Below are 24,972 nucleotides of genomic sequence, written 5' to 3' on the forward strand. Positions count from 1 at the left end.
TCTCCATAATTCTTTCTCTCCTTCCATCACTCCTCCTATCCACCCTGTACATGTCGAGTTTATGCTATCTCCTGGCAGCCTTAACAACTATGATTTACACATTAAACAAAGAGTTCACTTCATCTCTGCCCAAGCTCCTGGGCAGCAGAGCCTGGTCTGATCTACTCGTGCTTGTATTCCTACTATCGTGCCCAGTGCTGGGCACGTGGTGAGTATTTAGGAAGGAGTTGAGTCATTTAACTTGTTGCAGTTGTGTTGTGATATTATTGAGTATGGCATTGAATGTTAAAGAGTAGAAAAATGGTTTTTCTCCCCCAGTACCAATTAGTTTTTCTAGTTGGCAAATGATTATTTAGTTAAAAAAATTTAGATCAGAAAAGAATCTTCAGTTGCTTCCCACAGAAATAGGAAGTTATAGTACATACTTGCTGATAGTACCATTGGGTTTTAAATAAAAATATGTCCAAGTTGCTAAAGAAGGACCATCATTGTATTTGACATTCTCTTGCATGCAGGAATACACCATTGATTCTGACTGGCGTTTTCGAAGTACCGTCCTCACGCCTATGTTCATTGAGACTCAGACTTCTCAGAGCGCTCTCCAGACCTGGTCGCAGGAAGGATCCCTTTCTGCTCAAGGGGCTATGGCTCGGCAGATACGGGCCACCCAACAGCAGTATGATTTCACACCGACACAAAACACAGGTAACCTTCAGTCTGAATACCTACCTCTTGTGTGCCAGGCACTGTTACTTTGGAAACAGCCTCTACTGTAAGAACACTGACCATTTGTGAGAAGTGAAGAGATAATAGGAAAAAGTGATGAGAACCACAAAAAAAGATGTCCGTTAAAGGAGAAAAGGACTGAAGTCCCTAGAGTAGTCAAGTTCTTAGAGACAGAGAGTAGAAGGGTGGTTTCCAGGGCCTGGGGTGGGGATAGTGGGGAGTTAGTGTTTAATGGATGTGGCGCATCAGTTTGAAACGATGAAGACCGTGGTGAGAGTGGATGGTGTGATGGTTGTCCAACCAGGGAAATGTACTTGGTGCCATAGAACTTTAGACTTAAACATGGTTAAAATAGTCGATTTGATGTTATAAATATTTTACAACAATGTTTTTAAAAAGGGGAAAAGGATTATTTCTGACTGGAAAAAAGAGAAAAAGTTTTAGTATATTATGTTCTGTTTTGTTTTCCCCAGAAAAATCTGTTTAGTGCATTCAAATTTAAAACCCCATATCTCAGAAGCAAAGTAGAGGCAAACCAAGTGTATTTACTACTAGAGGCCCGGTGCATGAATTTTGTGCACTTGGGGTGGAGGGTACCTCAGTCCAGCCTGCACCCTCTCACAGTCGATGTCCAACTGATGGCTTAGGCCTGCTCCCTAGGTTGGCAGTCAGACATCCTTAGCGCTGCCACGGAGGTGAGAGAGGCTCCTGCCACTGCCACGCACTCGCCAGCTGTGAGCCCGGCTTCTGGTTGAGCAGAGCTCCCCCTGTGGGAGTGCACTGACCACCAGGGGGCAGCTTCTGAGTTGAGTGTCTGCCCCCTGGTGGTTAGTGCACGTCATAGCAAACGGTCGTTCCACCCTTGGGCCAAAATCGGCTTTCCGACATCCCCCGAGGGGTCCCAGATTGCGAGAGGGCGCAGGCCAGGCCAGGCCAGGCCAAGGGACTCCACCAGTGCACGATCGGGGCTGGGGAGGGATGCAGGAGGATGGCCAGCCGGGGAAGGGCCGTGGGAGGGCTCCAGGGTGTGTCCTGCCCATCTTGCTCAGTCCTGATCAGCCAGACCCCAGCAGCAAGCTAACCTACTGGTTGGAGCATCTGTCCCCTGGTGGTCAGTGCAGTCATAGTGACTGGTTGACCAGTCGTCTGTCTGCCCCCTGGTGGTCAGTGCATGTCATGGCAAGCAGCTGAACGGCCTTAGCATATCATTAGCATATTACGCTTTGATTGGTTGAATGGCCAACTGGACAACCAGACACTTAGCATATTAGGCTTTTATTATATAGGATGTTTATAGTATATTAAACTTTTTTTTCTTAAATGGTTCAACTGGTTTTTTTGATCATCAGAGTGCAAGTTTAGAGTAAAATATCTAAACTATTTCATAGAAACATTTCAACATTTTTAATTTATATAAATTTTTTCACATTTTATTGGTTCTAGAAATAGGACTAAGTTGAATAATTACAATGGAAATTTTATGACACTGATATTAGAAATCAAGGATCTTAGTACTTTATAATAGATACAAAACATCATTCCTGGAATGGTCACAGCAGCTTGAAAGAACAGGTGATAAGTTCAATACTTAAGTGAGGACACAGGCTCAGCTGCCTGAGCTGCCCTGGGTTGTCCACGCGTGACCTCCCGGAGCTTCCATGCCATGTCTCCTCCTGTGACATGACTGTGTCCCTGGAGAGGCTGTTCCCAGTCCCTGTCGCAGGTGAGCATGCGGAGGCCCCACGGGCCACCAGGACGATCCCCCACCGTCTCCCCGGTGTGTTGTGGCGTTGGAGCCGCCCGGTGCAGTGGGGTGGGGTAGGCTGGCAGGGCGTGCCGTTCTGAGCTGCTGTGAAATGCTCTGGTCTGCCTTTTGCAGATGGAAGAAGCTCCTTTAACTGGCTGACTGGAAGCAGTATTGACCCGCTGGTGGATTATACGGTTTCTTCATCATCTGATTCCTTGTCTTCCTCCTTACTGTTTGCTCACAAGAGGAGTGAGAAATTAAAGATAGCACCCTTGAAGTCAGTGGGACCTGATTTTGGGAAAAAAAGGCTGGCCCTTCCAGGGGACACGGTGGATAACAAAGCAAAAGGTAAAGTAAGATTATTGATATGTGTTTAAAATGGCCTGCCCTCTAAATCAATGCAGAGGCTTAAAGAAAGGACATTTCTGATTGTATTCACATATCCTTATAACCTGTAATCAATACCATTATAATTTAGTTGAGTGAATGTTGTCTGGGCATTTACCATGTTGAAATTATAGTTGAATGTGTTCCAGAAAAGCTGTTGGATAAATTGAACTCAATCGATTTATTTAGTGACTTTCCAGAACAATAGGGTTGGGTGAGGCAATAAGTAGGCGATCAAGAGTTGAGGCAGGATTAGTAAGCTCCGTCTCCAAGTTAAATCCAGGAAAGGCTGGTGGAGGAGGTGACCTTTGAGACTAGCCTTGGGGGATCGAGATACTGGAGGGAGAGGATGGGGAGGGAGAGGGAGAAGTAGGGAATGTGCTGGGTGGTGGGAGAGACTCAGATCAGCTCGGCGAACGTTGAGTGAGAGCCCACTCCATCCTGCACTGTAGCAGTCCGGCTAGGCAGGTGCTTCAGCACACTGGGAGTGAGTAAAGAATGCCGGGAAAGCAGGCTTGCGAGTGTGGGGTGTGGCTTTAGGAATGAACCACACAGCTTCAGGTAGTGAACCAAGCAGAGATAGGCACAGGGTCTCCGAATGACCTCTTGGGGTGGTTGGTGTGGAACAGCATGTGGAGTGCCTGAGGAGGACTGAGAGGTGGAGGTCAAGACAGCCACAGGTTGACCTGGATTAGTAAGCCAAGTCTCCGATTCAAAAAGGAAGAGGGTGGGGTTGGAGAGACGGGGTGAGCCCATGGGTGATGCTAACAGCTGAGTGGAAAATGCTGGCAGGGCTCACAGACCCAGCGCTGAGAGGGCTGAGAGAGGTCAGTTAGGAAGTTAGTTCCTTACGAGAACTCTAGCGCTGGGAGTGAGCGAAAACCCAGAGGAAGAAAATATGAAGAGAAAAGGTCCCAAGACAGAACCCTGGGAAAATGCCAACATATGGATTTAGATAAATAGAAGTAAAATTATCAAAGTTAAATTTCTTTTTATTTAATTGTAGGAACGTAAAAATATACAACATACTTTCCTTACTCCCAACTACTCTTTTTCACACTTTCATATAGCACATTTGTGGCTATGGACCATTCTCTAAATTTTATATAGAAAGGTAAATCTGTCCAGCCTTCTTTTTGTTCATAACTGTGAATTTGACAGAGGGCCAGTGAACCCATTCCTCTGTCTTTTCTTTCACACTTGACCACTGCCAACCAGCCTTTTTTATTTAGTCTTTTTCCTCTTATGTTTTTCCATCAAACCAGTATAAGATCCAGCAAGAGAGCTTGGCTCTCTGTCCTTCCTGTCACTTTGATTGTGAAAAGCCCCAAAGTTAAAATGAACTTCCAAAGTGACTATCACCTTCCCATTGCTTGTAAGTTGTCTCTCTGACCCTTTATGATTTCTTATCTTCAGCCCATGGGCATGCGCAGCTTTCTGTAGAATTGCTAAAACTTTTTTTTTTTTAATTATTATTTATTTATTTATTTATTATTAGTTAAGGTATTATTACAAATGTGTCTTCATCCCCCCCATTAACCCCCAACCTCCCCCCCCACACACAAACTCATGCTCCCATCCCCCTGTTGTCCATGTCCATTGGTTTGGCTTATATACATGTATACAAGTCCTTCGGTTGATCTCTTCCCCTTACCCCCGCCCTCCCCTACTTTCCTTCTGGGGATTGATAGCCTGATCGCTGTTTCTCAGTCTTCGGGTCTGTCCCTTTTCATCAGTCTATGTTGTTCTCTATAGTCCACAAATGAGTGAGATCATGTGGTATTTATCTTTCTCTGACTGGCTTATTTCACTTAGCATAATGCTCTCCAGTTCCATCCATGCTGTTGCAAAAGGCAAGAGTTCCTTTTTTTTTACCGCAGCATAGTATTCCATTGTGTATATGTACTACAGTTTTCTAATCCACTCATCTGCTGATGGGCACTTAGGCTGTTTCCAAATCTTAGCTATGGTGAATTGTGCTGCTATGAACATAGGGGTGCATATATCCTTTCTGATTGGCGTTTCTGGTTTCTTGGGATATATTCCTAGTAGTGGGATCACTGGGTCAAATGGGAGTTCCATTTTTAGTCTTCTGAGGTAGCTCCATACTGTTCTCCACAGTGGCTGCACCAGTCTGCATTCCCACCAGCAGTGCAGAAGGGTTCCTTTTTCTCCACATCCTCTCCAACACTTGTTGTTTGTTGATTTGTTGATGATAGCCATTCTGACAGGTGTGAGATGATAACGCATTGTCGTTTTGATTTGCATCTCTCGTATAATTAGTGACTTTGAGCAGGTTTTCATATGTCTTTCGGCCTTCTGTATGTCCTCTTTCGAAAAGTGTCTATCTAGGTCCGTTGCCCATTTTTTTATTGGATTGTTTATCTTCCTTTTGTTAAGTTTCATGAGACCCCTGTAAATGTTGGAAATTAAACCCTTATCGGTGGTATCATTGGCAAATATGTTCTCCCATGTAGTGGGTCTTCTTGTTGTTTTGTTGATGGTTTCCTTTGCTGTGCAAAAGCTTTTTATTTTGATGTAGTCCCATTTGTTTATTTTCTCTTTATTTTCCATTGCCCTAGGAGCATTATCAGAGAAGAAATTTCTTCGGCATATGTTTGCGATTTTGCTGCCTGTGGATTCCTCTAGTATTTTTATGGTTTCCCGTCTTACGTTTAAGTCTTTTATCCATTTTGAGTTTATTTTTGTGTATGGTGTGAGTTGGTGATCTAGTTTCAACCTTTTGCATGTATCTGTCCGATTTTCCCAACACCATTTATTGAAAAGACTGTCTTGACTCCATTGTATGCTCTTGCCTCCTTTGTCGAATATTAATTGGGCATAGTGGTTTGGGTCGATTTCTGGGGTCTCTATTCTATTCCATTGATCTATATGTCTGTTCTTGTGCCAGTACCAAGCTGTTTTAAGAACAGTGGCTTTGTAATACAGTTTGATATCTGGTATTGAGATCCCACCTACTTTGTTCTTTCTCAGGATTGCTGCAGCTATTCGGGGTCTTTTTTTATTCCAGATGAATTTTTGGAACGTTCTAGATTTGTTCGTTCTAGATTTGTGAAATATGCCGTTGGTAATTTAATGGGGATTGCATTGAATCTATAAATTGCTTTGGGTAGTATGGACATTTTGATGATGTTGATTCTACCAATCCATGAACACGGTATATTCTTCCATCTGTTTATGTCTTCCTCTATCTCTTTTTTCAGTGTCCTGTAGTTTTCAGCATATAAGTCTTTTACCTCCTTAGTTAAGTTTATTCCTAGGTATTTTAATTTTTTTGGTGCAATGGTAAATGGGATTGCTTCTGTAGTTTCACTTTCTGTAAGTTCACTATTGGTGTAAAGAAATGCCATGGATTTCTTAGCATTAATTTTGTATCCTGCTACATTGCCGAATTCATTTATTACGTCTAATAATTTTTTGTTGGAGTCTTTAGGGTTCTTTATGTACAGTATCATGTCATCTGCAAATAAGGACAGTTTTACTTCTTCGTTTCCAGTCTGGATGCCTTTTATTTCTTCTTCGTGTCTGATCGCAACGGCTAGTACTTCCAGTACTATGTTGAACAGGAGTGGTGAGAGGGGGCATCCCTGTCTTGTTCCTGTTTTTAGGGGGAATGGTTTTAGTTTTTCCCCATTGATGATGATGTTGGCTGTGGGTTTGTCATATATGGCTTTTATTATGTTGAGGTATGATCCCTCAATTCCTATCTTGCTGAGAGTTTTTATCAAGAAAGGGTGTTGGATTTTGTCAAATGCTTTTTCCGCATCAATTGATATGACTATGTGGTTTTTTTCTCTCAATTTGTTTATGTGATGTATCACGTTTATTGATTTGCGGATATTGTACCATCCTTGCATCCCTGGGATAAATCCTACTTGGTCATGGTGTATGATCTTTTTGATGTACTGCTGGATCCGATTTGCTAGGATTTTGTTGAGGATTTTGGCATCTATGTTCATGAGGGATATTGGCCTATAATTCTCTTTCATTGTATTGTCTTTATCTGGTTTTGGGATTAGGGTGATGTTGGCTTCATAGAATGAGCTGGGAAGTGCTCCTTCCTCTTGGATCTTTTGACATAGTCTGAGGAGGATAGGTTTTAGGTCTTCCTTGAATGTTTGGTAAAACTCCCCTGTGAAGCCATCTGGCCCCGGGCTTTTGTTTGCTGGAAGCTTTTTGATTACTGCTTCGATTTCCTCCATAGTTATTGGCCTATTGAGATTTTTAGATTCTTCCTGGTTAAGTTTTGGAAGGTTGTATTTATCTAGGAATATGTCCATTTCCTCCAGGTTGTCTAATGTGTTGGAGTAGAGTTGTTCATAGTATTTTCTAACAATCCTTTGTATTTCTATGGGGTCTGTTGTTATTTCTCCTCTTTCATTTCTGATTTTGTTTATTTGGGTCCTCTCTCTTTGTTTCTTGGTGAGCCTGGCTAGAGGTGTATCAATCTTTTTTATCCTTTCAAAGAACCAGCTCTTGGTTTTGTTGATCTTTTGTATTGTTTTTTGGTCTCTATGTCGTTTATCTCCGCTCTGATCTTTGTTATTTCCTTCCTTCTGCTTACAGTGGGCCTTTTTTGTTGCTCTCTTTCTAACTCTTCGAGTTGTAGAGTTAGGTCATTTATTCTCATTGTTTCTTGTTTCTTGCAGTAAGCTTGTAGAGCTATGAACTTCCCTCTCAAGACTGCTTTTGCTGTGTCCCATAGGTTTTGGATTGTTGTGTTTTCATTGTCATTTGTTGCCATGATGTTTTTTATTTCTTCTTTGATCTCATTGGTAACCCAGTCGTTGTTTAATAGCATGCTATTTAGTCTCCATGTGTTTGATTTTTTTGGATTGTTTTTGTTGTAGTTGATTTCCAGTTTTATGCCTTTGTGGTCTGAGAAGATGCTTGATATGATTTCAATTTTCTTGAATTTGAAGAGACTTTGTCTGTGACCCAATATATGGTCTGTCTTTGAAGATGACAAATGTGCACCTGAGGAGAATGTATATTCTGTGGCTTTGGGGTGAAATGTTCTGAAGATGTCAATTAATTCCATCTGATCTAGTGAGTCATTTAGTATTGATGTTTCTTTGCTGAGTTTCTGTTTAGAGGATTTGTCCAGTGGAGATAATGGGGTGTTAAGGTCCCCTACTATGATTGTATTGCTGTCAATCTCTCCCTTGATCTCCTCCAGAAGATTTCTTACGTATTTGGGTGCTCCTATATTGGGTGCATATATATTTACCAGAGTTATTTCTTCTTGATGGACTGCTCCCTTTAGTATTATGAAGTGGCCTTCTTGATCTCTTTTTATGTCCTTCACTTTGAGATCTAATTTGTCAGATATAAGTATTGCTACCCAGCTTTTTTTTCACTTCCATTGGCCTGAAAAACCTTTTTTCATCCCTTCACCATCAGTCTGTGTGCGTCTTTTTTTCTGAGGTGGGTTTCCTGTAGACAGCAGATATATGGGTCATGTTTTTTAATCCACTCATTTACCCTATGCCTTTTGACTGGGGAATTTAATCCATTTACATTTAAAGTTATTATTGATAGAAACTGGTTAGTCACCATTTTTGTTCTTTACCGCTGCATTCCTTCTTTGTTTCCTGTTTTTTCTATTTACAGCAGACCCTTTAGCATTTCTTGCATTGCTGGTTTGGTTGTAATAAACTCCCGTAGACCGTTTTTGTCTGTGAAGCTCCTGATTTGACCCTCAATTTTGATTGATAGCCTCGCTGGGTATAGTATTCTTGGATTCAGACCCTTCCTTTGCATGACTTTGTATATTTCATTCCATTCCCTTCTTGCCTGATGTGTTTCTGTTGAGAAATCGGTCGCTAGTCTGATGGGGGATCCTTTGTAGGTAACTTTCTGTCTCTTTCTGGCTGCTTTTAAGATTCTTGCTTTGTCGTTGGTGTTTGCCAATTTAATTATTATGTGCCTTGGTGTCGGTCTTTTCGGGTTCATTTTGTTTGGGACTCTGTGAGCTTCTTGGATTTGTGTGAGTTTTTTCCTCCCTATATCAGGGAAATTTTCTGTTACTATTTTTTCAAACAGGTTTTCTATTCCTTGCTCAGTTTCCTCTCCTTCTGGCACCCCTATTATTCGGATGTTGTTTCGTTTAGCATTGTCCCAGAGTTCTCTTAGGCTCTCCTCCTGCTTTTTAATTTTTTTTTCTAGAAGCTGCTCTGTTTGGGTATTTTTTTCTACCTTGTCTTCTAGCTCGCTGATGCGGTCCTCTGCTTCTTCTAGTCTACTGTTGATGCTTTCTATTGAGTTCTTTATGGCAGTGATGTCATTTTTCATTTCTTCTTGGTTTCTCTTCATTTCCTCTTGGTTCTTCTTCATTTCCTCTTGGTTCCTACACATATTGTTGAATTGGTCTTCCATTCTTTTCATCCACCTTATGGCCATTACTCTGAATTCTTTCTCTGACAGGTTGCTTGCCTCCATTGCCTCCATTTCGTTTACTTCCTTTTCTGATGATGCCTGTTTTTCTTTCATATTTGGGTTGGTTCTTTGTTTCACCATGATTTCTCTTCTCAAGGTGTTTGGTTATGTAGTTCTCTCTCTGCTGTGCTGATTCAAAGGCACAAAATACAACACAACAAGGCACAACGTACAAGGCACCGAACTAAATGCATTCACGATATTAATAACCCCAAATAAAGGTGACCCCCCGAGCGAAGAGAATTTGGGGATAAAGAAGAAAAAAGAGAAAAAGATTAAAGAGAAAAATAAAAAACAAAAAGGAGTGCCGAAATGAGATTGGGAAAAGGGAGCGAAGAAAAAAACAAAAAGACAAAAAACAAAACAAAAACAAAAACAAAACAAATCAAAAACCAAAAACAAAAACAAACAAACAAACAAAAAAAGTAAGAGAATGAAATAGAGGTGGGGAAGAGGCTATTTGTATGGGGAGAAAACTCCAAGAGAACCGCAACCAATCTCAATGAACTCCAGCAGCAGATCCCTGGAGACTAATGCAAACTACAAACAACCACCAATATCAAGCGAGGCAAGGGAAAACAGAAGCACAAAAATAACCAGATAAAGAAAAAGTAAGCAAAACAGAAAAATGATAATGAAAAACAAAACAATTTCCCACACAAGCATAAAAAAACCCCAATATACTCAAAATCAAGCAAACACTAGCAAAACGACAGAGAGAGAGAGGAAAAAAAAATTAGATAGTGAAGAAAGATAAGAGAGAGGTGTATATGGATTTAGAGCGAGGGATTGGAAATTAGATATATAAGTAGGGTAAAATTTAGACAGGGGGTAGAAAGAAGGAAAAGGGAAAATCCAAAGCAGAAATAGGGTAAGAAAAACAGGACAACAAAAGGGGAAAAGTGAGGAAGAGAGTTTTGGCTTAAGGGTAAATGTGAGATAGAGAGAAATGATGCTAAAGGAACGATGAAAATAGAGTGTAGAACACTAATCCCAAAATAAAATAAAGAAAAATAAAAAAAATTAAAAATAAAATGACACTTGAAAAAATGGCAAAAGGATAGCAATAATACTGGTTAAAAAAATGTAGTAATTAAAAAGGTAAAATCAAGTGATGAAAAAAATAAAAAAAAATAAAATAGGTTCTTAATGAAATGGTGAAAAATGAATTAAAAAAAAATATATATATATATATATAAATATTCAGAAGTGAAGGTGCTTCAGATCTTCCACTCTTCTTTTTGGCACGCCTTAGTCCTGCCAGGCATTCAGGGGAGTGTTGAACTTCCCTGCGATACACTGTCCCTCGTGCAGTAAACCACAGACCTGATTTTAAGGCAGGTTGTATTTGTTTACCAGACTGCCTTTATTTGTGATCACAGAAGAGACAGTTCGTGGCTCTGCCTCTGGGTGGCAGTGTGTCTGGATTGACCTCCGAGGCTATAAGTCCTCTCTATCAGTAGGGTTTTTGTTTTTTTTTTTTCCTCTATGGTATTTGGAACTGGTTTGGGAAAGACCACTGCCCAGAGCTGGTTCCTTGCCACTGCCCGCTGTTTCCCAGGCTCCCCAAAAAGAACTTTCCCCTACAGGCTCTGCGAATGACCCTAACTGGGGAATCCCATGCACTGGGTTTAATAATCAAATGCACGGATCTAAGGGGAACTGTAACAAGAGCCTGATGGTTGTGCGAATTCGCAAGCCTCCACCTTCCAGGTTTGCACACAGTCTCCGCGCGCAGTCTCCGCGCGCCCACTCGCCCCTGACACCAAGCAGCCAGCAGATTGGCAAAGTCCAAGGCTGCTCCTTTACATCCAGTCCAGCTATGGGCTCATTTTTCGCTTTCCCTTCTGCCAGCAGCCCTGTGGGGCCCCTTCCCCACTCGCGGGTCACGCTGGTCCCAACGGCTGCGGACTCTGTGGGGCGCAGATTCCGCCCCGCGCGCGCGAGCTTAGTCCTCCCTCCAACCCGACCTGCAAACTGCACCTTTAGGGGATGTCCAACCTTTCCGTGAGAAGAAGCAGTGCTCGTCTGAGTTCACGCAGTCACGCTGCTTGAGATCCCTTGTTTCCAGGTTAGTAGCTGGTCTCTGGATGCCGGCAACAACCACCCAAGATGGCGCAGTCTCCGCTGCTGAGCTGGCGCACCACGAGAGGCTTCAGCCGCAGTCTCCAACCCTCCTTTTTTTTTCCTGGGGGTTCTCGGTCTTTCCTAGCTGCAGACAGTCTCTCAGTTGAAAATCCTCTGCCTATTCGGGCTGCGTGTTACCCGTTTCAGCTGCTCACCCTTATCTGCTCTAGGACAAGGCACCAGACATGTCCGTTTATACCTCCGCCATTTCGGCTACTCGAATTGCTAAAACTTGGTGTGCATTTGGGACAGTCTGCAGTTCAGTTAATGTGTGGTGACTGCTGGTGACCAGCTGGACTAGTTTCTTTATTGAATGGGGATGAAAGGAGTTACTGTCCACAATTCAAATTGTTGCAGTTTTCCCCTTTCTACATTTTTAGAGTGAAAATATGTCATGGCTGATATAGGTAGAATTGGGGAACCATGTATATAAAATAATAAAGGTAAGAGGTGAAACCTAATTTTTAAACTATTTCCCATAGACATTTTATATATGGGTTTGAAAAAACTCAGTCATAGAACTGAGTAGGTAAATAAATGCTAATAGTAATTTAATTAATATACTTGAATCTTCCCATGTACCTTTGTCGATTTCAAATATTTCATATCTTGCCTTCTTCGCAGTATATGTATTTTTTTTTTTGCCTGAAGAGGAACATTTGGAGGTTCATAGTATACAGTGAATTAGTACTTATATGCTACTGTTTATTATCATTAAAAGGGGATGCAGTTTAAAAACTGGAAGTTGTAATCTAATTAAAATATCACTTTTCAATCATTTTATTTATTTTTTAATTTTAGTTTCCTTTACTTATTTGTATCAGAGTAATACATGCATATAGTTTAAAGAGTCAAATATTTTCCCACAGCTTGTTATAAGAAGTGAGAGATGCAACCACTTACATCCTTTTAGTCAAGTTTTTGGTATTTGCTTCCATCTCTCCAAACAGTCTTTTTTATATTGCCACCTTTCTTTTTTTCAGTATTAGTCATGGTTTTGACTTCATGTTCGGACGTTAGAATTTGTCTCCCTCTTGTCCCTCACCCCCATGTCTCTCTCTCTCTCTCTCTCTCTCTCTCTCTCTCTCTCTCTCTCTCTCTCACACACACACACACACACACACACACACACACACGATGAATTCTTCCTGTGCCTTCATCCTCTGATATAATTATGCCTTAGTCTTTGTTTCATCGATATTCAGTTTCCTTTTATCTTGGCTACATAAATAGTATTTGTGGCTGAACCATGAGTGATTCCGTAATTTCTTTTCCTTTTCATACAATAATTTTTCCTGCGTATTCATAATTATTTTGTTTGAGATGCTCAGATTTCTACGTATTTATCACCAAATCTCCTCTGAGTTGTATAGTTTTATTGTATCCCAACATATAAATGTCTCAGATTCTTAAAGAAACCTCTCCGGGAGCCTCTGAGCTGCCTGGGTGGGGTTTCTGCTTAGTGGTTGTCTAGAGACCACCCCCACAGCCTGAGGGTCTGTTCGCCTGTCCTGATCCTCCTTCCTGGGTTCAGTTCCTTCTTTTACATCTCCTCAAGCAGCTTCCCGAGAAAGGGGGTCAGAAGCAGTCTGCTTCTTGTTGGTACTTTGATGCCGCACATTGCTGTTGGTAGCACTCACATCTAATGGGTGATTTAGCTCTAGAATTCGGAGTGTGAACTCGTCAGTTTCCCGTTTCACTGGCTGTGGTTGAGAAACCTGATGTCATCTCTTTGTTGATCCTTTGTAAGAACTTGATCTTTTCTCTGTGGACACTCTTAGGATCTTCCTCTTTTCAACCAGTTTTAGGAAATTTCACAAAAGTCTTCTTTGGTCTATTTTAGTCCATTTTTCTAGGGCCCTGTCAGACTGCTAACTCATCTATTCTAGTTCTGGAATATTCTTGGGTGATTTTGTTGATGATTTCCTCATTTCAGTTTTCTCTTTTTGAAATCCTGTTGCTTGCATGTCAGATCTTATGGATTATCCTTCTAATTTTCTTCTTGTTTTATCCTTTTTGCTCTCTATTCTGAGAAATTTCTTCTATTTTATCTTCTAACCCTCGCTTTTATGTTATGATACCATATTTTTAATTTCCGTAAGCTATTTTTGTTCCCTGAACATCCCTTAAGTCCTTGATCTATGGATACAATATCTATTCTTATCTTCGTGATAAATGATAATTTTTGAAAATTTTTTCTTGAATGATCTGATTTCAGCAACTGCTCATTCCTGTTTATTTTGGTTTCTGTCTTTCATATTTGAAGCTTTGCTCAAAATACTCGATGATGTTTTACTTTTTTAAATATATTTTATTGATTTTTTACAGAGAGGAAGGGAGATAGAGAGTTAGAAACATCGATCAGCTGCCTCCTGCACATCTCCTACTGGGGATGTGCCCGCTACCAAGGTACATGCCCTTGACCAGAATCAAACCTGGGACCCTTCAGTCTGCAGGCTGACGCTCTATCCACTGAGCCAAACCGGTTTCGGCGATGTTTTACTTTTTTAATGTGTCCCAAGTAGGGCACTAAAAAGGCATGTGGAATAGCTTATGAAAGGGCGTGCGTGCTGACTGTGGTCTTCACTCAGCAAGGTCAGTCTGGACTGGGCCCTTGAGACATGTCCATATCTCTGTCTGCTCTTTTGTGCTGGTTGGTTATCCAGGGACAGAATCTCCATTGTCCTACCTTCAGGCTATCCCTGTGTCTTACTGGTCACTGTTTCCTCTGCTTCCAGCGGGCTGGCCCTTTTCACTGAGACTCTATGTCCATTCCCCCGGCTCCACACCCACACCATGAGGGCTGTGCTTTCACAGCACACCTCCTGTGTCAGCCACACTTTCCTCCCTTCCCTGGAGGGCCTGGTGCTGCCAGGGCCGAGTCTTCCAAGTCCTTTCCACCATCATTGTTCTACTGCAGCACTAGGACTGAGTTACTTAAATTTTCTGTTCTGTAGCTTTCAAAACTGGCTCATTATCTTCTTTGCATAGGCTTGTGTCATTTAAAAAAAGAGAGAAAAAGGAAGAAAAGAAAAACTAAATAAAATAAAAAATGGAGGTAAGAAAACAACCCCACGTTTATTTTAGGAGATCCTGGGGCCGAGGCAAGTGTTGAATTGGCCAATTATAACCAACTGGCTTTTTATTCTTCAGGTACAGACAGTCGGGTAGATATATTAAGATTACGCAGACGATTTTTAAAGGACCAAGAAAAGATCCATTTGATTTATGCGAAAAAAGGTATTGCTGAGCAAAAACGAAAGAAGGTTTGTATCTTTTCTCAAGCATTTGATTGGTTTGAAATACCTGTTTTATATATGTGTACCAAGGAAACAAGCTTCCTGCCAGATATTGGTTAATATTGGTCTTTAAACCAAAATCAGAGGAGCAGCAGTATAGGACTTGAAGTTATTTGTGAATGAAAGGCTCCTCTGACTATTGGAAATGAAAGGGCATTCATGACTCACTGGTGAGTTGTGGTATCTCAGAATGAAATCTGTGGGTCGTCCCCTGAACCTGTGGTGTGTCCTGGCTCACAGGCCCTGGCAGGGCCCCATCGCTGCCCCTTCTTTCAGCCTCTCTTCAGCTTGATTTGTTCTCTGAACAGACTGATCTTCTCTGTGTGGTGGAACCATGGCCACCAATTACTCCTGAGTTTTACATATTGTGACTGTAGCTGCTGAGAAGGGATTGCCCCACTCTCTGCCTCAAGGCCAGAGTCTTGACCCACCTCGGGTCGGGGGCCACTTGGGGACCACTAATCTAGGCCAGGGGGCTCGGGGTGAGGCCACGTTGCAACCAGCTACTCTCCTGGAGGTGCATGGATGGGGAGGGAATGGTGGGCCCAGAGGAAGGGGTGGGCAGGGCTAGGCAGACAGGTCAGAGCTCTCTGCGGAAAGTAGTGATTTGAGGCATGAGTTAAGAGGTAAACATTTCTCAAAATGTGAAAATAATGAAAGTGTTTTTTTAGCCATAGCTTTAATCTTATCAATCAGTAGTTATGATAAAATTTTTAAGATTATGAATAAAAAAACCCCATCTTTGTTCTAACTCAGCTTAAACCCTTAATCACTTAATTAACTTGCGCATCTGAGTATGAAGTGGTTGAATGGTTTCCCTGTATCTTCTGTGAAAAGTAAATGTACTTTTCATCTTCCTCTTGTCTCTGTAACTGCAACTATTCTTTTGAGGACTAGGGTCCAAAATCATCGTCCTGAGTTTATCTCATGCTCCTTCTCACTGGCCCCATCACAGCTGGAGGGCCTTTTATTTTGGGCACTCACAGAAGTGGCTCCGGGCTCCTAATGAAACCTGAAACCTCACTGGGCATGCCTGCAGGAAGTACAATATCTAGACAGCAGAAGGAAGAGAGAAAACCAGGATGGTTGGGTAAATCGCAGGGAGGTATTTTGGCCTGAGAAAAAGGTCTTTTTAGTAATTAGGAAACATAGAATGGCCTGCTGTGTGAGGCCATGCGTGCCTCTGATCTCGGTGTCTAATCTGGGTGGCCAACCACTCACTAAGGACGGCGTGGAAAACAGCAGGTGTGGGAGAGCCTGCACTGTGGCCATTTGTTTGTTGGAGGCCTGTGCTCAATATCTGGCTCTACTCAATGCCAGGGGCACAGAGGCGCGTGTAACGTGTGATGTCGGGCATTAACCAAGGAATGAGCATGTCTGGGAGAGAAGTAGTGAGGGAAGCCTTTTGGAAAAGGTGGTGTCTGAGATGACAGCCAAACGATGAGTGAAAAGCTATAGAAAGACATTCTAGGCAAAGAGAGGAGCAGGGACCCACGGCCCTGCATGGGGGAGAGTTGGGGTTGGGGGTGATTAAGGATTGATTGGAAGGCCCAGACTGGCCTTTGTGGGTGAGCAGGGCCTGGAGGACCTGGGAGATCACAGGGGGGCTGTAGTGATCACCCTGGGTCTTATAGCCAAGGTTTATTCTCAGAGTAATTAAGGAAATACAGCTCTCTGATTTATGGCTTTAAGACGTTTTTTCAATCAAGTTCTCTGATTTTACAAACATTCAGATTACTTGTAGTAAATATTTAAATAATCTTTTCACCATAGTGATTTTTCTTTTGGATTTCTCATCTATCATCGACTGGTAACAGATAGTGACTAAACCATTTTGGATACAAATTGTCACAGATTCACCTTTATGTTAAAGATGGGTACTCTCAGTTTCATAGCTCATGTACTACTGATTTTCTTAATCACAATTCAAATTTCAAATCTTCTTTGGTTCTGATGATTATAGGAGATCAAGAGTGAGTTCAAAATGAAGCAGGATGCCCAAGTCATTTTGTACAGAAGTTATCGTCAAGGAGACCTTCCCGACATTCAGATTAAATACAGCAGCCTGATCACCCCCTTGCAAGCTGTGGCCCAGGTTGGTCCTTGAGCACTGTTTTCTGTGGTTGCGTAATCACTGGTATAACAGTTCCAGGGGTCTATCCTGTTCAAGAAAAATGTTCGAGGCTACACTGTATCATAAATGAGGTGCTTATTTGTCCTAACCAATGGACTTGATTAAAAGACCTTGATCCAAGTGTCGGCTCTGCCATTTCCTGAGGCTGAAACTTCTCACGTGTTGAGACTCTGACTTGTCACCTGGAAGGTATCCCTGCAGTTGGAGTCCTTGTCAAGACACTTAGTGTCATGTTTTCATCCATGACATCAGAGAGTGATACCTAAATTTCTTACCAACAACGTTAGACTGCAGTAATGTGCAAAAAATCATTGTAAACTTCAAGGCGCTAAGCCATTTAAATAATTGCTTATCTAAAATCCTTTGCAGGAGGCGGGGAATCGGGAGATTATCGTTTATCGGTGGGATCAGTGTTCTTCCTTCTCTGTTAATACTCTTGTTGGCAGGGGACTGGACATGTTTTTCTAAGTCGTCTGGATGTCAGAGTGGAAATTTCCTATCTGAATTCTTTGACAAAAACAGGATATTTATCCCCCAAAAGCCTGATATGATTCTTTTGACTTTTATTGAAATAAATATTAAATTAAAGAGCTTAGAGTATATAGTATACTAGTTAGTAAAATATAATGCCTTATATTTTATTGTACTTAAGTTTCCAGATTATAATAATAGGTTATATCTGCACAGCCTCTTACTGTCTTTTAAGCTTTTTATTGAATCTAAATAATGATAGTTCAACAGGAATTTGCAAAACTAGTACATAGTCCTATGTACCCTTCATCTAGCTACCTTCAACAATGCTCCTTATGAAATGTGTACATTATTAAGACCTATAAATTGACAGTGTTACAGTAGTATCAACTAGACTTCAGACTTTGTTCATTTTCATCATTTTCCTCTTCATTGAGGTGTGCGTGTGTGCGTGTGTGTGTGTGTGTGTGTGTGTGTGTGAAATTCTGTGCATTTTTATCCCATGTATAGATCCAGGTAGTTACCCTCGCAGTAGTTCTTGGTTATTAGGGAGTGCTTTCACATTTCTCTCATTAGATTCTCACAGTAATTTTGTGCCCTTGAAGCAATGACTAGATACATTTATAGATGAAGACTTGAAGTTTAGCAAAGAATGGGTGGTATGGTTAAAGCTGTATGCCTCCCTGGTTGGGGCGTAAGGACAATGCTCTCCCTGTTTGATGACTGGTCCAGTGCTTTTTCTGCATTGCCACTAGTTCCCAGTTTTTCTAGCACCTTGCATACATGTGCTCACAGCACTCCCTCAAAAATAATGTTGACACCTGCTCTCCTAGGCATGATTTGCTTCTCTCCATACTGGAGAGGTACGTGATATGTAATGATGGTAGTAGGTTAGCAAGCCTGGAACTGTTGAGACACCCATGTCCAAATAAGTTCATCTCATTTGTGCTTGGAAAAAATAAAGATGGTAAACATTGTTTTGAAAAAGCAGGACTATTTTTTTTTTATTTTTTAGGAAGGAATTTATTTACTTACTAGAGGCCTGGTGCACAAAAATTTGTGCACTTGTAGGGGAGGGGGGGACTCTCAGCCCAGCCTGTACCCTCTTGCAGTCTGAGACCCCTCAGGGGATGACCACCTGCTGGCTTAGGCCCGCTCCCCGGGGGATTGGGCCTAAGATAGCAATCAGACATCCCTCTGGCAGCCCGGCAGCCCTCAGGGGATGTCCACTTGCCAGCGGGGAGCAGGCCTAAACTGCAGTAGGACATCCTTAGCGCTGCTGAGGAGGCAGGAGAGGCTCCCACCACCACCGCTGTACTGGCAGCCATTAGCCTGGCTTGTGGCTGAGCAGAGCTCCTCACATGTGAGAGTGCCCTGACCACCAGAGGGCAGCTCCTGCATTGAGCATCTGCCCCCTGGTGGTCAGTGTGTGTCATAGTGACCAGTCATTTCCAGTCTTTTTGCTGTGAGGGTCAGTTTGCATATTACCCTTTTACTATATAGGATAGAGGCCTGGTGCATGGGTGGGGGCCGGCTGGTTTGCCCTGAAGGGTGTCCTGGATCAGGGTGGGGGTCCCGCTTGGGTGCCTGGCCAGCCTGGATGAGGGGATGATGGCTGTTTGCAGCTGGTCACACCCCCTTCAGGGTGGGGGTCCCCACTGGGGTGCCTGGCCAATCTGGGTGAGGGGCTGAGGGCCATTTTCAAGTTGGCAGGTGACTGATGCTCCCAACCTCTCCTTTTTTTCTTTTTTTTTATTCTGGGATTTATTTACCTTCTATAGCTGTCACTGGAGCTGAGAGCCAGCTCCAGCTCTGAGGCTACGGCTGGCTGAAAGCATTTTCTGGGTTTATTTAGCTTCTGTAATTGAAACATTGTTGCCATCACTGCTGCTCTAAGCTCTGAGGCAGGCTGGCTGAAAGCAGGTATCTGGAGCTTGTTTAGCTTCTATAATTGCAACTTTGTTGCTTAGAGTGTAGCTTAGAGCAGGGCGAGTTAGGCGGGGAACATTGGCTTCCCCCGTCACTGGAGCAAGCAAGCCTCCTGTTCGCTTCAGCTGCCTGGCTGCCGGCCGCCATCTTGGTTGGCAGTTAATTTGCATATCTCGCTGATTAGCCAATGGGAAGGGTAGCGAAGTTATGGTTAATTACCATGTTTCTCTATTATTAGATAGGATATTTTTGTTAATTCTTCAAATTCCATTACTTTATTCAACAAATGTTAATATACGGAGTGACACCGCCTGTATGCCAGGGCCTGTTCTAAGCACTGGATGCAGTGGTGGGTAACAGAGGCCTCCGTGGCTGTCCTGGCCCTGCCGTTCTGCCTTAGGAGCCTCACGTTTGGACAGAGCTAGCAAGGAGCATGTCAGCCAGCTGTCCATGCCCAGCAGCAGCATCCTGTTGCTCTGGAGACATTATTGTCTTAATTACTGTTGCAGTTACTGTAACAGAATGAGCATGTGGGACTCCTTGGAAAATAAGGGAATTTGTACACAAGAACCAGTGCCTTGTAGATATGGAAAGCTGACTCTACATGTTCAATGAAAAAAGCAGATTATCAAACAACAGTGTATGTGTCAGGATGGCAGCAGCCCTGACAGTAACTAGATGTAGTATAATATGGGTGATGTTTATTTTCTTTTTTCCTAATCCATATTTTCTAAAATCTTACATAGCAACTATTATTACTTTTTATAAGAAAAATACATTACTTAAATTAATAAGCAAAGTATAAGTCAAATTGTACTTTTTCTTCAGACACAGCTTTTATCAAACAAAATAATTTAAAATTTTTATTTATGCATACACTCATGCCTTCATTTAAAAAATATAGACACAACATGCCAGAAGTTATTCTGAGTATTGGTGTTGTAGACACAAAAAAGGATAATGTTCCTGTGGTCATGGAGTATGAGGGTTAAAGCCATTAGAGATAAATAGCCCAAACTCGAAAGACACATAAACAGCTACTAATGGTTTTAATAGTTTGATGGTACCTTGAAAGTTAAAATTGGCAATTTATTTAAGCCCATTGGTTAGTTGTTTTAAGCTTTACAATAATGTTCATGTGAAGATAATACCTGAAAATTTAATTTTCTCCAAGATTTTATCAGTTACCACACTGAGCACTTGACATACATTATCTTGGCTAATCTTACCAAAACCCTATGAGATGTGTCCTGTTATCCCCATTTTAATTATGCAGAATCTGAAGGCCCAGACTCACACAGGAGTTAAGATATGTGGTTCCAGCTTTTAAATTCATATCTCTGGGTCCAAAATCTGTGCTGTCATGCCTTTCAGAAGGCACATGTCAAGCAGGTATCTTTGGTTAAACTCCACATTCTCCCCTTGTCAATGTCTGTTAAAAGTTTCTAAATAGAAATGAGATCTTTAGTAGATATGTTTGCAACAGTTTGTATTTTCAAATAAAGCTTTGATAGTTGGTAAATTAAAGAATTTTTACTTCAGTTCCCAATTTCTTTTCCTTTTGAATATTTTGCAGAGAGACCCAATAATGGCAAAGCAACTTTTTGGCAGCTTGTTTTCTGCAATCATTAAAGAGATGGACAAACACAAGACCGTGTCTGAGAAAAACAACATTACTCAAAAGTTGCTCCAGGACTTCAATCATTTTCTCGCCACCACTTACTCTTTCTTTCCGCCTTTTGTCGCCTGCATCCAGGTAAAAGTCTACACACACTTCATAAGATGCATTATCTACTTTGCCTTTGCATGACTATGCCGTAAGACTTCTTTTGCTGGGGGAGAAGTGGGGGGCATCTGCAATAGTGTCAACAGTAAAAAATATAAATTAGAAAAACAAAACTTGATTTGTTTCCCAGGTTCAAACACAAGACAGTTAACAGAGGAAATGGACTCTGGTTTGGTTACCTCTTACAGATGGGTAGATGTAACTTATTTGTACTTAGAAACAATATATGTGATAGGAAAATCCAAAATTAAACTTGGTATAAAAGCCCAGTTAGAAGCCAGCGGTCCCCGGATTGTGAGAGCGTGCAGGCCAGGCTGAGGGACAACCCTCCCCCACCTCCAACCCCTGCATGAATTTCACGCACCGGGCCTCTAGTTCTTTATAAAGTAAAATGATACTGTCAACAGGATTATACAGAATAGTCAGTCGTCCTGAAAACAGACTTACAGATCTCATCTAAATTATGAGTACACATTTACTTATGAAGAAATGATATCCCAATAATAATTGTTTGTTCATTACAACCATCACATGAGAAAGACATCTCATGGGCAAGTAGGAATAAATCTCAAAATTTATACAGTCAGAAACAACATTGTTTACCATAGTGTCTGGAATATAGAAGGCACTCAATAAATATTTATAGAATGAGGGGATTGCTTGAAAATTAAAAATATATTTATTTTACAATATTTTCTTCTGGGCTTCCTTCTCCATATTAGAAAATGTTATATCAAAATCTGACATCTTAACTAAGAGCCTTTGCTATGTTATTAATTAAAATAGAATTTGATTTGGATTTTCTTTACCACTAGGTTCCTTCTAAGAGTGACATACATATTTGTTTGTTTGCTTACTTTGGAGAGTCTGTATTCCAAGACCCCTAACGTAGAGCTTATGTTGGCTTTGTGGAAACTCTGTCAGACTTAGCAAGTGGTCCAGGCCTGGCACAGCCATGAGGGAGTTGGGAAGAGGCTGGTGTGGATGAGGAGGAATTGTTCATATTCTCTGTATTGATTTGGGATTTATTTCTCATGATTTTGGTGTATATAGGACTCTCAAATTGAGAGGTACAAAGTAAAGGTCAGTATAATAATTGATGAGTGAAAAAGATGGGGGGAAAGGTTTTGAAAAGAATATTGGAGCTGAGTGTACCTACTTTTTGGTGATCAGGTATGAAATCTATGTTTCAGCTGCTTTTTAAAAAAAATGTTAGGCCTCACCCGAGGATATGTTTGTTTGTTTTTACTGATTCTTAGAGAAATTGAGAGAGAGAGAAAGACATTGATGTGAGAGAAACATCGAATGGTTGCCTCCTATAGGCGCTGCCTGGGGATGGAACTCAAAACTTAGGTATGGACCCACAGGGAATCAAACCCACAGCCTTTTGGTGTACAGTATGATACTCCAATCAACTGAGCCACCTGGCCAGGACTTAGCTGCTTTTCTCATCAATTCAGGCTAAATATTCCTCACAACTGCAATTGTTATTTATCTCTATATATATAATCTTCCATTTTTCTAGTGGGTGTTATTTTCTGCTTTAAATTAAAAAGTAAATGTAAAAATAAAAGGTCATTTCCTCCTCTGAGCAAACTGAATGTTGAGGAAAATTTAATAGAATTATGCAGAGAAAGTTTTAGTTATATCACTACTTACATCAAAACTTTTCTTAATGTCTACTAGAATGAATTATTCACTTGTGAAGATCTGGTCAACATACCACAAGCTAAACAGCTCTATATGTTTGTGGTTTCACAGGAAATCAGTTGCCAACACACGGACTTGCTGAGCCTGGACCCAGCTTCTGTCGGTGCTGGCTGCCTGGCCAGCCTTCAGCAGCCTGTGGGCATCCGCCTGCTCGAGGAGGCCTTGCTCCACTTGGCACCTCAAGAGCCACCTCTCAAGCGGGTTCGGGGGAGGCCCCACCTTCCCCCTGATGTTCTCCGCTGGATGGAACTTGCTAAGTAAGCTCTGTGATCCAGATGCTGTTGAGAGAACAGTGAATTTCATTTTGGCAGAAAATGAACAAGTAAAGTTGATAGTAACACTGTTATAAACATTTTTTAAAAACCTTTCAGGTAGAGTACCATTCCATGAGATGACAAGGAATATTTTGCCCAGGGAAAGAGATTAATTAAACATGATAATTTCTTTCACTATACAATCTTTTTGGACTCGGGATATTTATGCACTAAGTTTTGTTTCCTATAAGTGTGGCTGTAACTTACAGTTCCTAGTATTTTGAATGTGTTTGCTGCTTTGCTATACTGAATAGAGGGTGATTTATTATTTTCAGCAGGATTCACATTTTTTAGGAACAATTAAGTCCAATTATTTTGTTTATTTGAGGGGGGAGGGGGCGGAATTTTGTTGTGTAGTTATTCTGTTTTGTGTTATGTCTGTTTCTTTCATTAGTTGATGCCAGTGATTCTGAGACGTCTCTTGGTTTAGGTTGAATTTTAATTTGAACTACTATTTTATAGCACTGATTTTTAGATCTTCAAGTTCTAGGGTAAAAGAAAGTAAAAGTAAGGGTGCGGATTCCTTACCTTTTCACTATTTTATAGTCATTTTTATCTTTCTTAATTCGGACTCTGAGTGAGTAAGGCATTCTCAGGTGCTGAGAAGAATTAAAATACGAATTAGACATTTCTCACAGGCTCACAAAACTAGCTATATGTACTTATATACATGACTAACCATAATATGAAGTAGGAGGTGATGAGTTTTCTAAGTGGCAAGATACATCCACATCCTGGTCAGTTCAGAGAGTGCATCTGGGCTTTTTTTATCTTCTTTCAGATGTACTGGGTGGGGCAAAAGTAGGTTTACTGTTATGAGTATGTGAATCACAGTTTATTCTTGTATTATTATTATTAACTAGAGGCCTGGTGCACGAAAATTTGTGCACTCAGGAAGGGGTCCCTCAGCCCAGCCTGCATCCTCTCACAGTCTGGGAGCCCTCAGGGGATGTCCAACTGACAGCTTAAGCCTGCTCCGGGGAGCGGGAGGCGACCAGCAGGCAGATTGGGGGACGGCCCCGGCCCCCATCGCCCCACCGCTGCCACCAGTGGCCTCCCTCTGTAGGAGGCGACCAGCTGGTTGATTGGGGGATGGCGCTGCCCCGCCACTGCTGGTCGCCGTCCCCTCCCTCTGCCTACTGGCACCTGCCTTGGCTGGCCTGGTGCCGCCAGCTCATCGGCCCCACCCTCTGCCGACAGGTCATTCTGCTGTTCAGTTGATTTGCATATTAGGCTTTTATTATATAGGATTATTGTATTATTTTCCATACAAACTGTAAACCTAATTTTGCCTCACCCTGTATAGGAACAATGATTAACACTTTGTGCATTTAGTATTTTCAGGGAGTGAGAACTCATCTAATGTGCATACACTGGGTAAATGAAGCGCTTTTAAACACTTTTTGTAATTTTATTTAACACTTTCTCATACTGTTATATGTAATACTTTTGCATTTCTTTCAAACACTTTTGTGACTATAATTTGCCTTTTCTTGATATGTCACAGTCATGGTTTTGCCCATGTTGTAGTAGACATCATCCAGGGATCTTGGGGCCAGTGTAGGGTAGTCTCTTTTCTGAGTTCCTGAAAAATGTTTGTAGCTTCATCTCCTGTGGGGCTCTTGGGCCATGAGCTATTAACGTTTAAAGTTCACCTTTACTTTTTTTGTACCTTTAACCATCTTTGGATGTGGAAATAAGAATGCCATATGTGTAAAGTTTTAATCTAAATTTGTAACAGTAGGCTCTGAGAGAGAGAGCTCATGGGCCCTTTTGATGTACATACATGAGATTTCGTACCTGTGAAGGGACTAAACTGGAGGAAAACCAAGGAGGAAGCCATCCTCGCCTGGCTGGTCAGGTGACTGCAGATTCAGGAAGAG

The 24,972-nt window shown here is 41.6% G+C and overlaps 1 protein-coding gene across 1 annotated transcript in view; it reads left to right on the forward strand.

Annotated features, from left to right (window-relative positions):
* Positions 1-24,972, forward strand: part of PRKDC (protein kinase, DNA-activated, catalytic subunit) — a 217,092-nt gene that overhangs the window by 135,662 nt on the left and 56,458 nt on the right. The window contains exons 58-63 of the mRNA XM_036338724.1: positions 516-705; positions 2,606-2,821; positions 14,600-14,712; positions 16,709-16,840; positions 20,856-21,035; positions 22,827-23,032. Of these exons, the coding sequence (XP_036194617.1) occupies positions 516-705; positions 2,606-2,821; positions 14,600-14,712; positions 16,709-16,840; positions 20,856-21,035; positions 22,827-23,032 (1,037 nt within the window). The remainder of the gene's footprint in view (positions 1-515; positions 706-2,605; positions 2,822-14,599; positions 14,713-16,708; positions 16,841-20,855; positions 21,036-22,826; positions 23,033-24,972) is intronic.

This window comes from Myotis myotis, unplaced genomic scaffold, assembly GCF_014108235.1.
Source record: "Myotis myotis isolate mMyoMyo1 unplaced genomic scaffold, mMyoMyo1.p scaffold_m19_p_16, whole genome shotgun sequence".
Taxonomy (NCBI): domain Eukaryota; kingdom Metazoa; phylum Chordata; class Mammalia; order Chiroptera; family Vespertilionidae; genus Myotis; species Myotis myotis.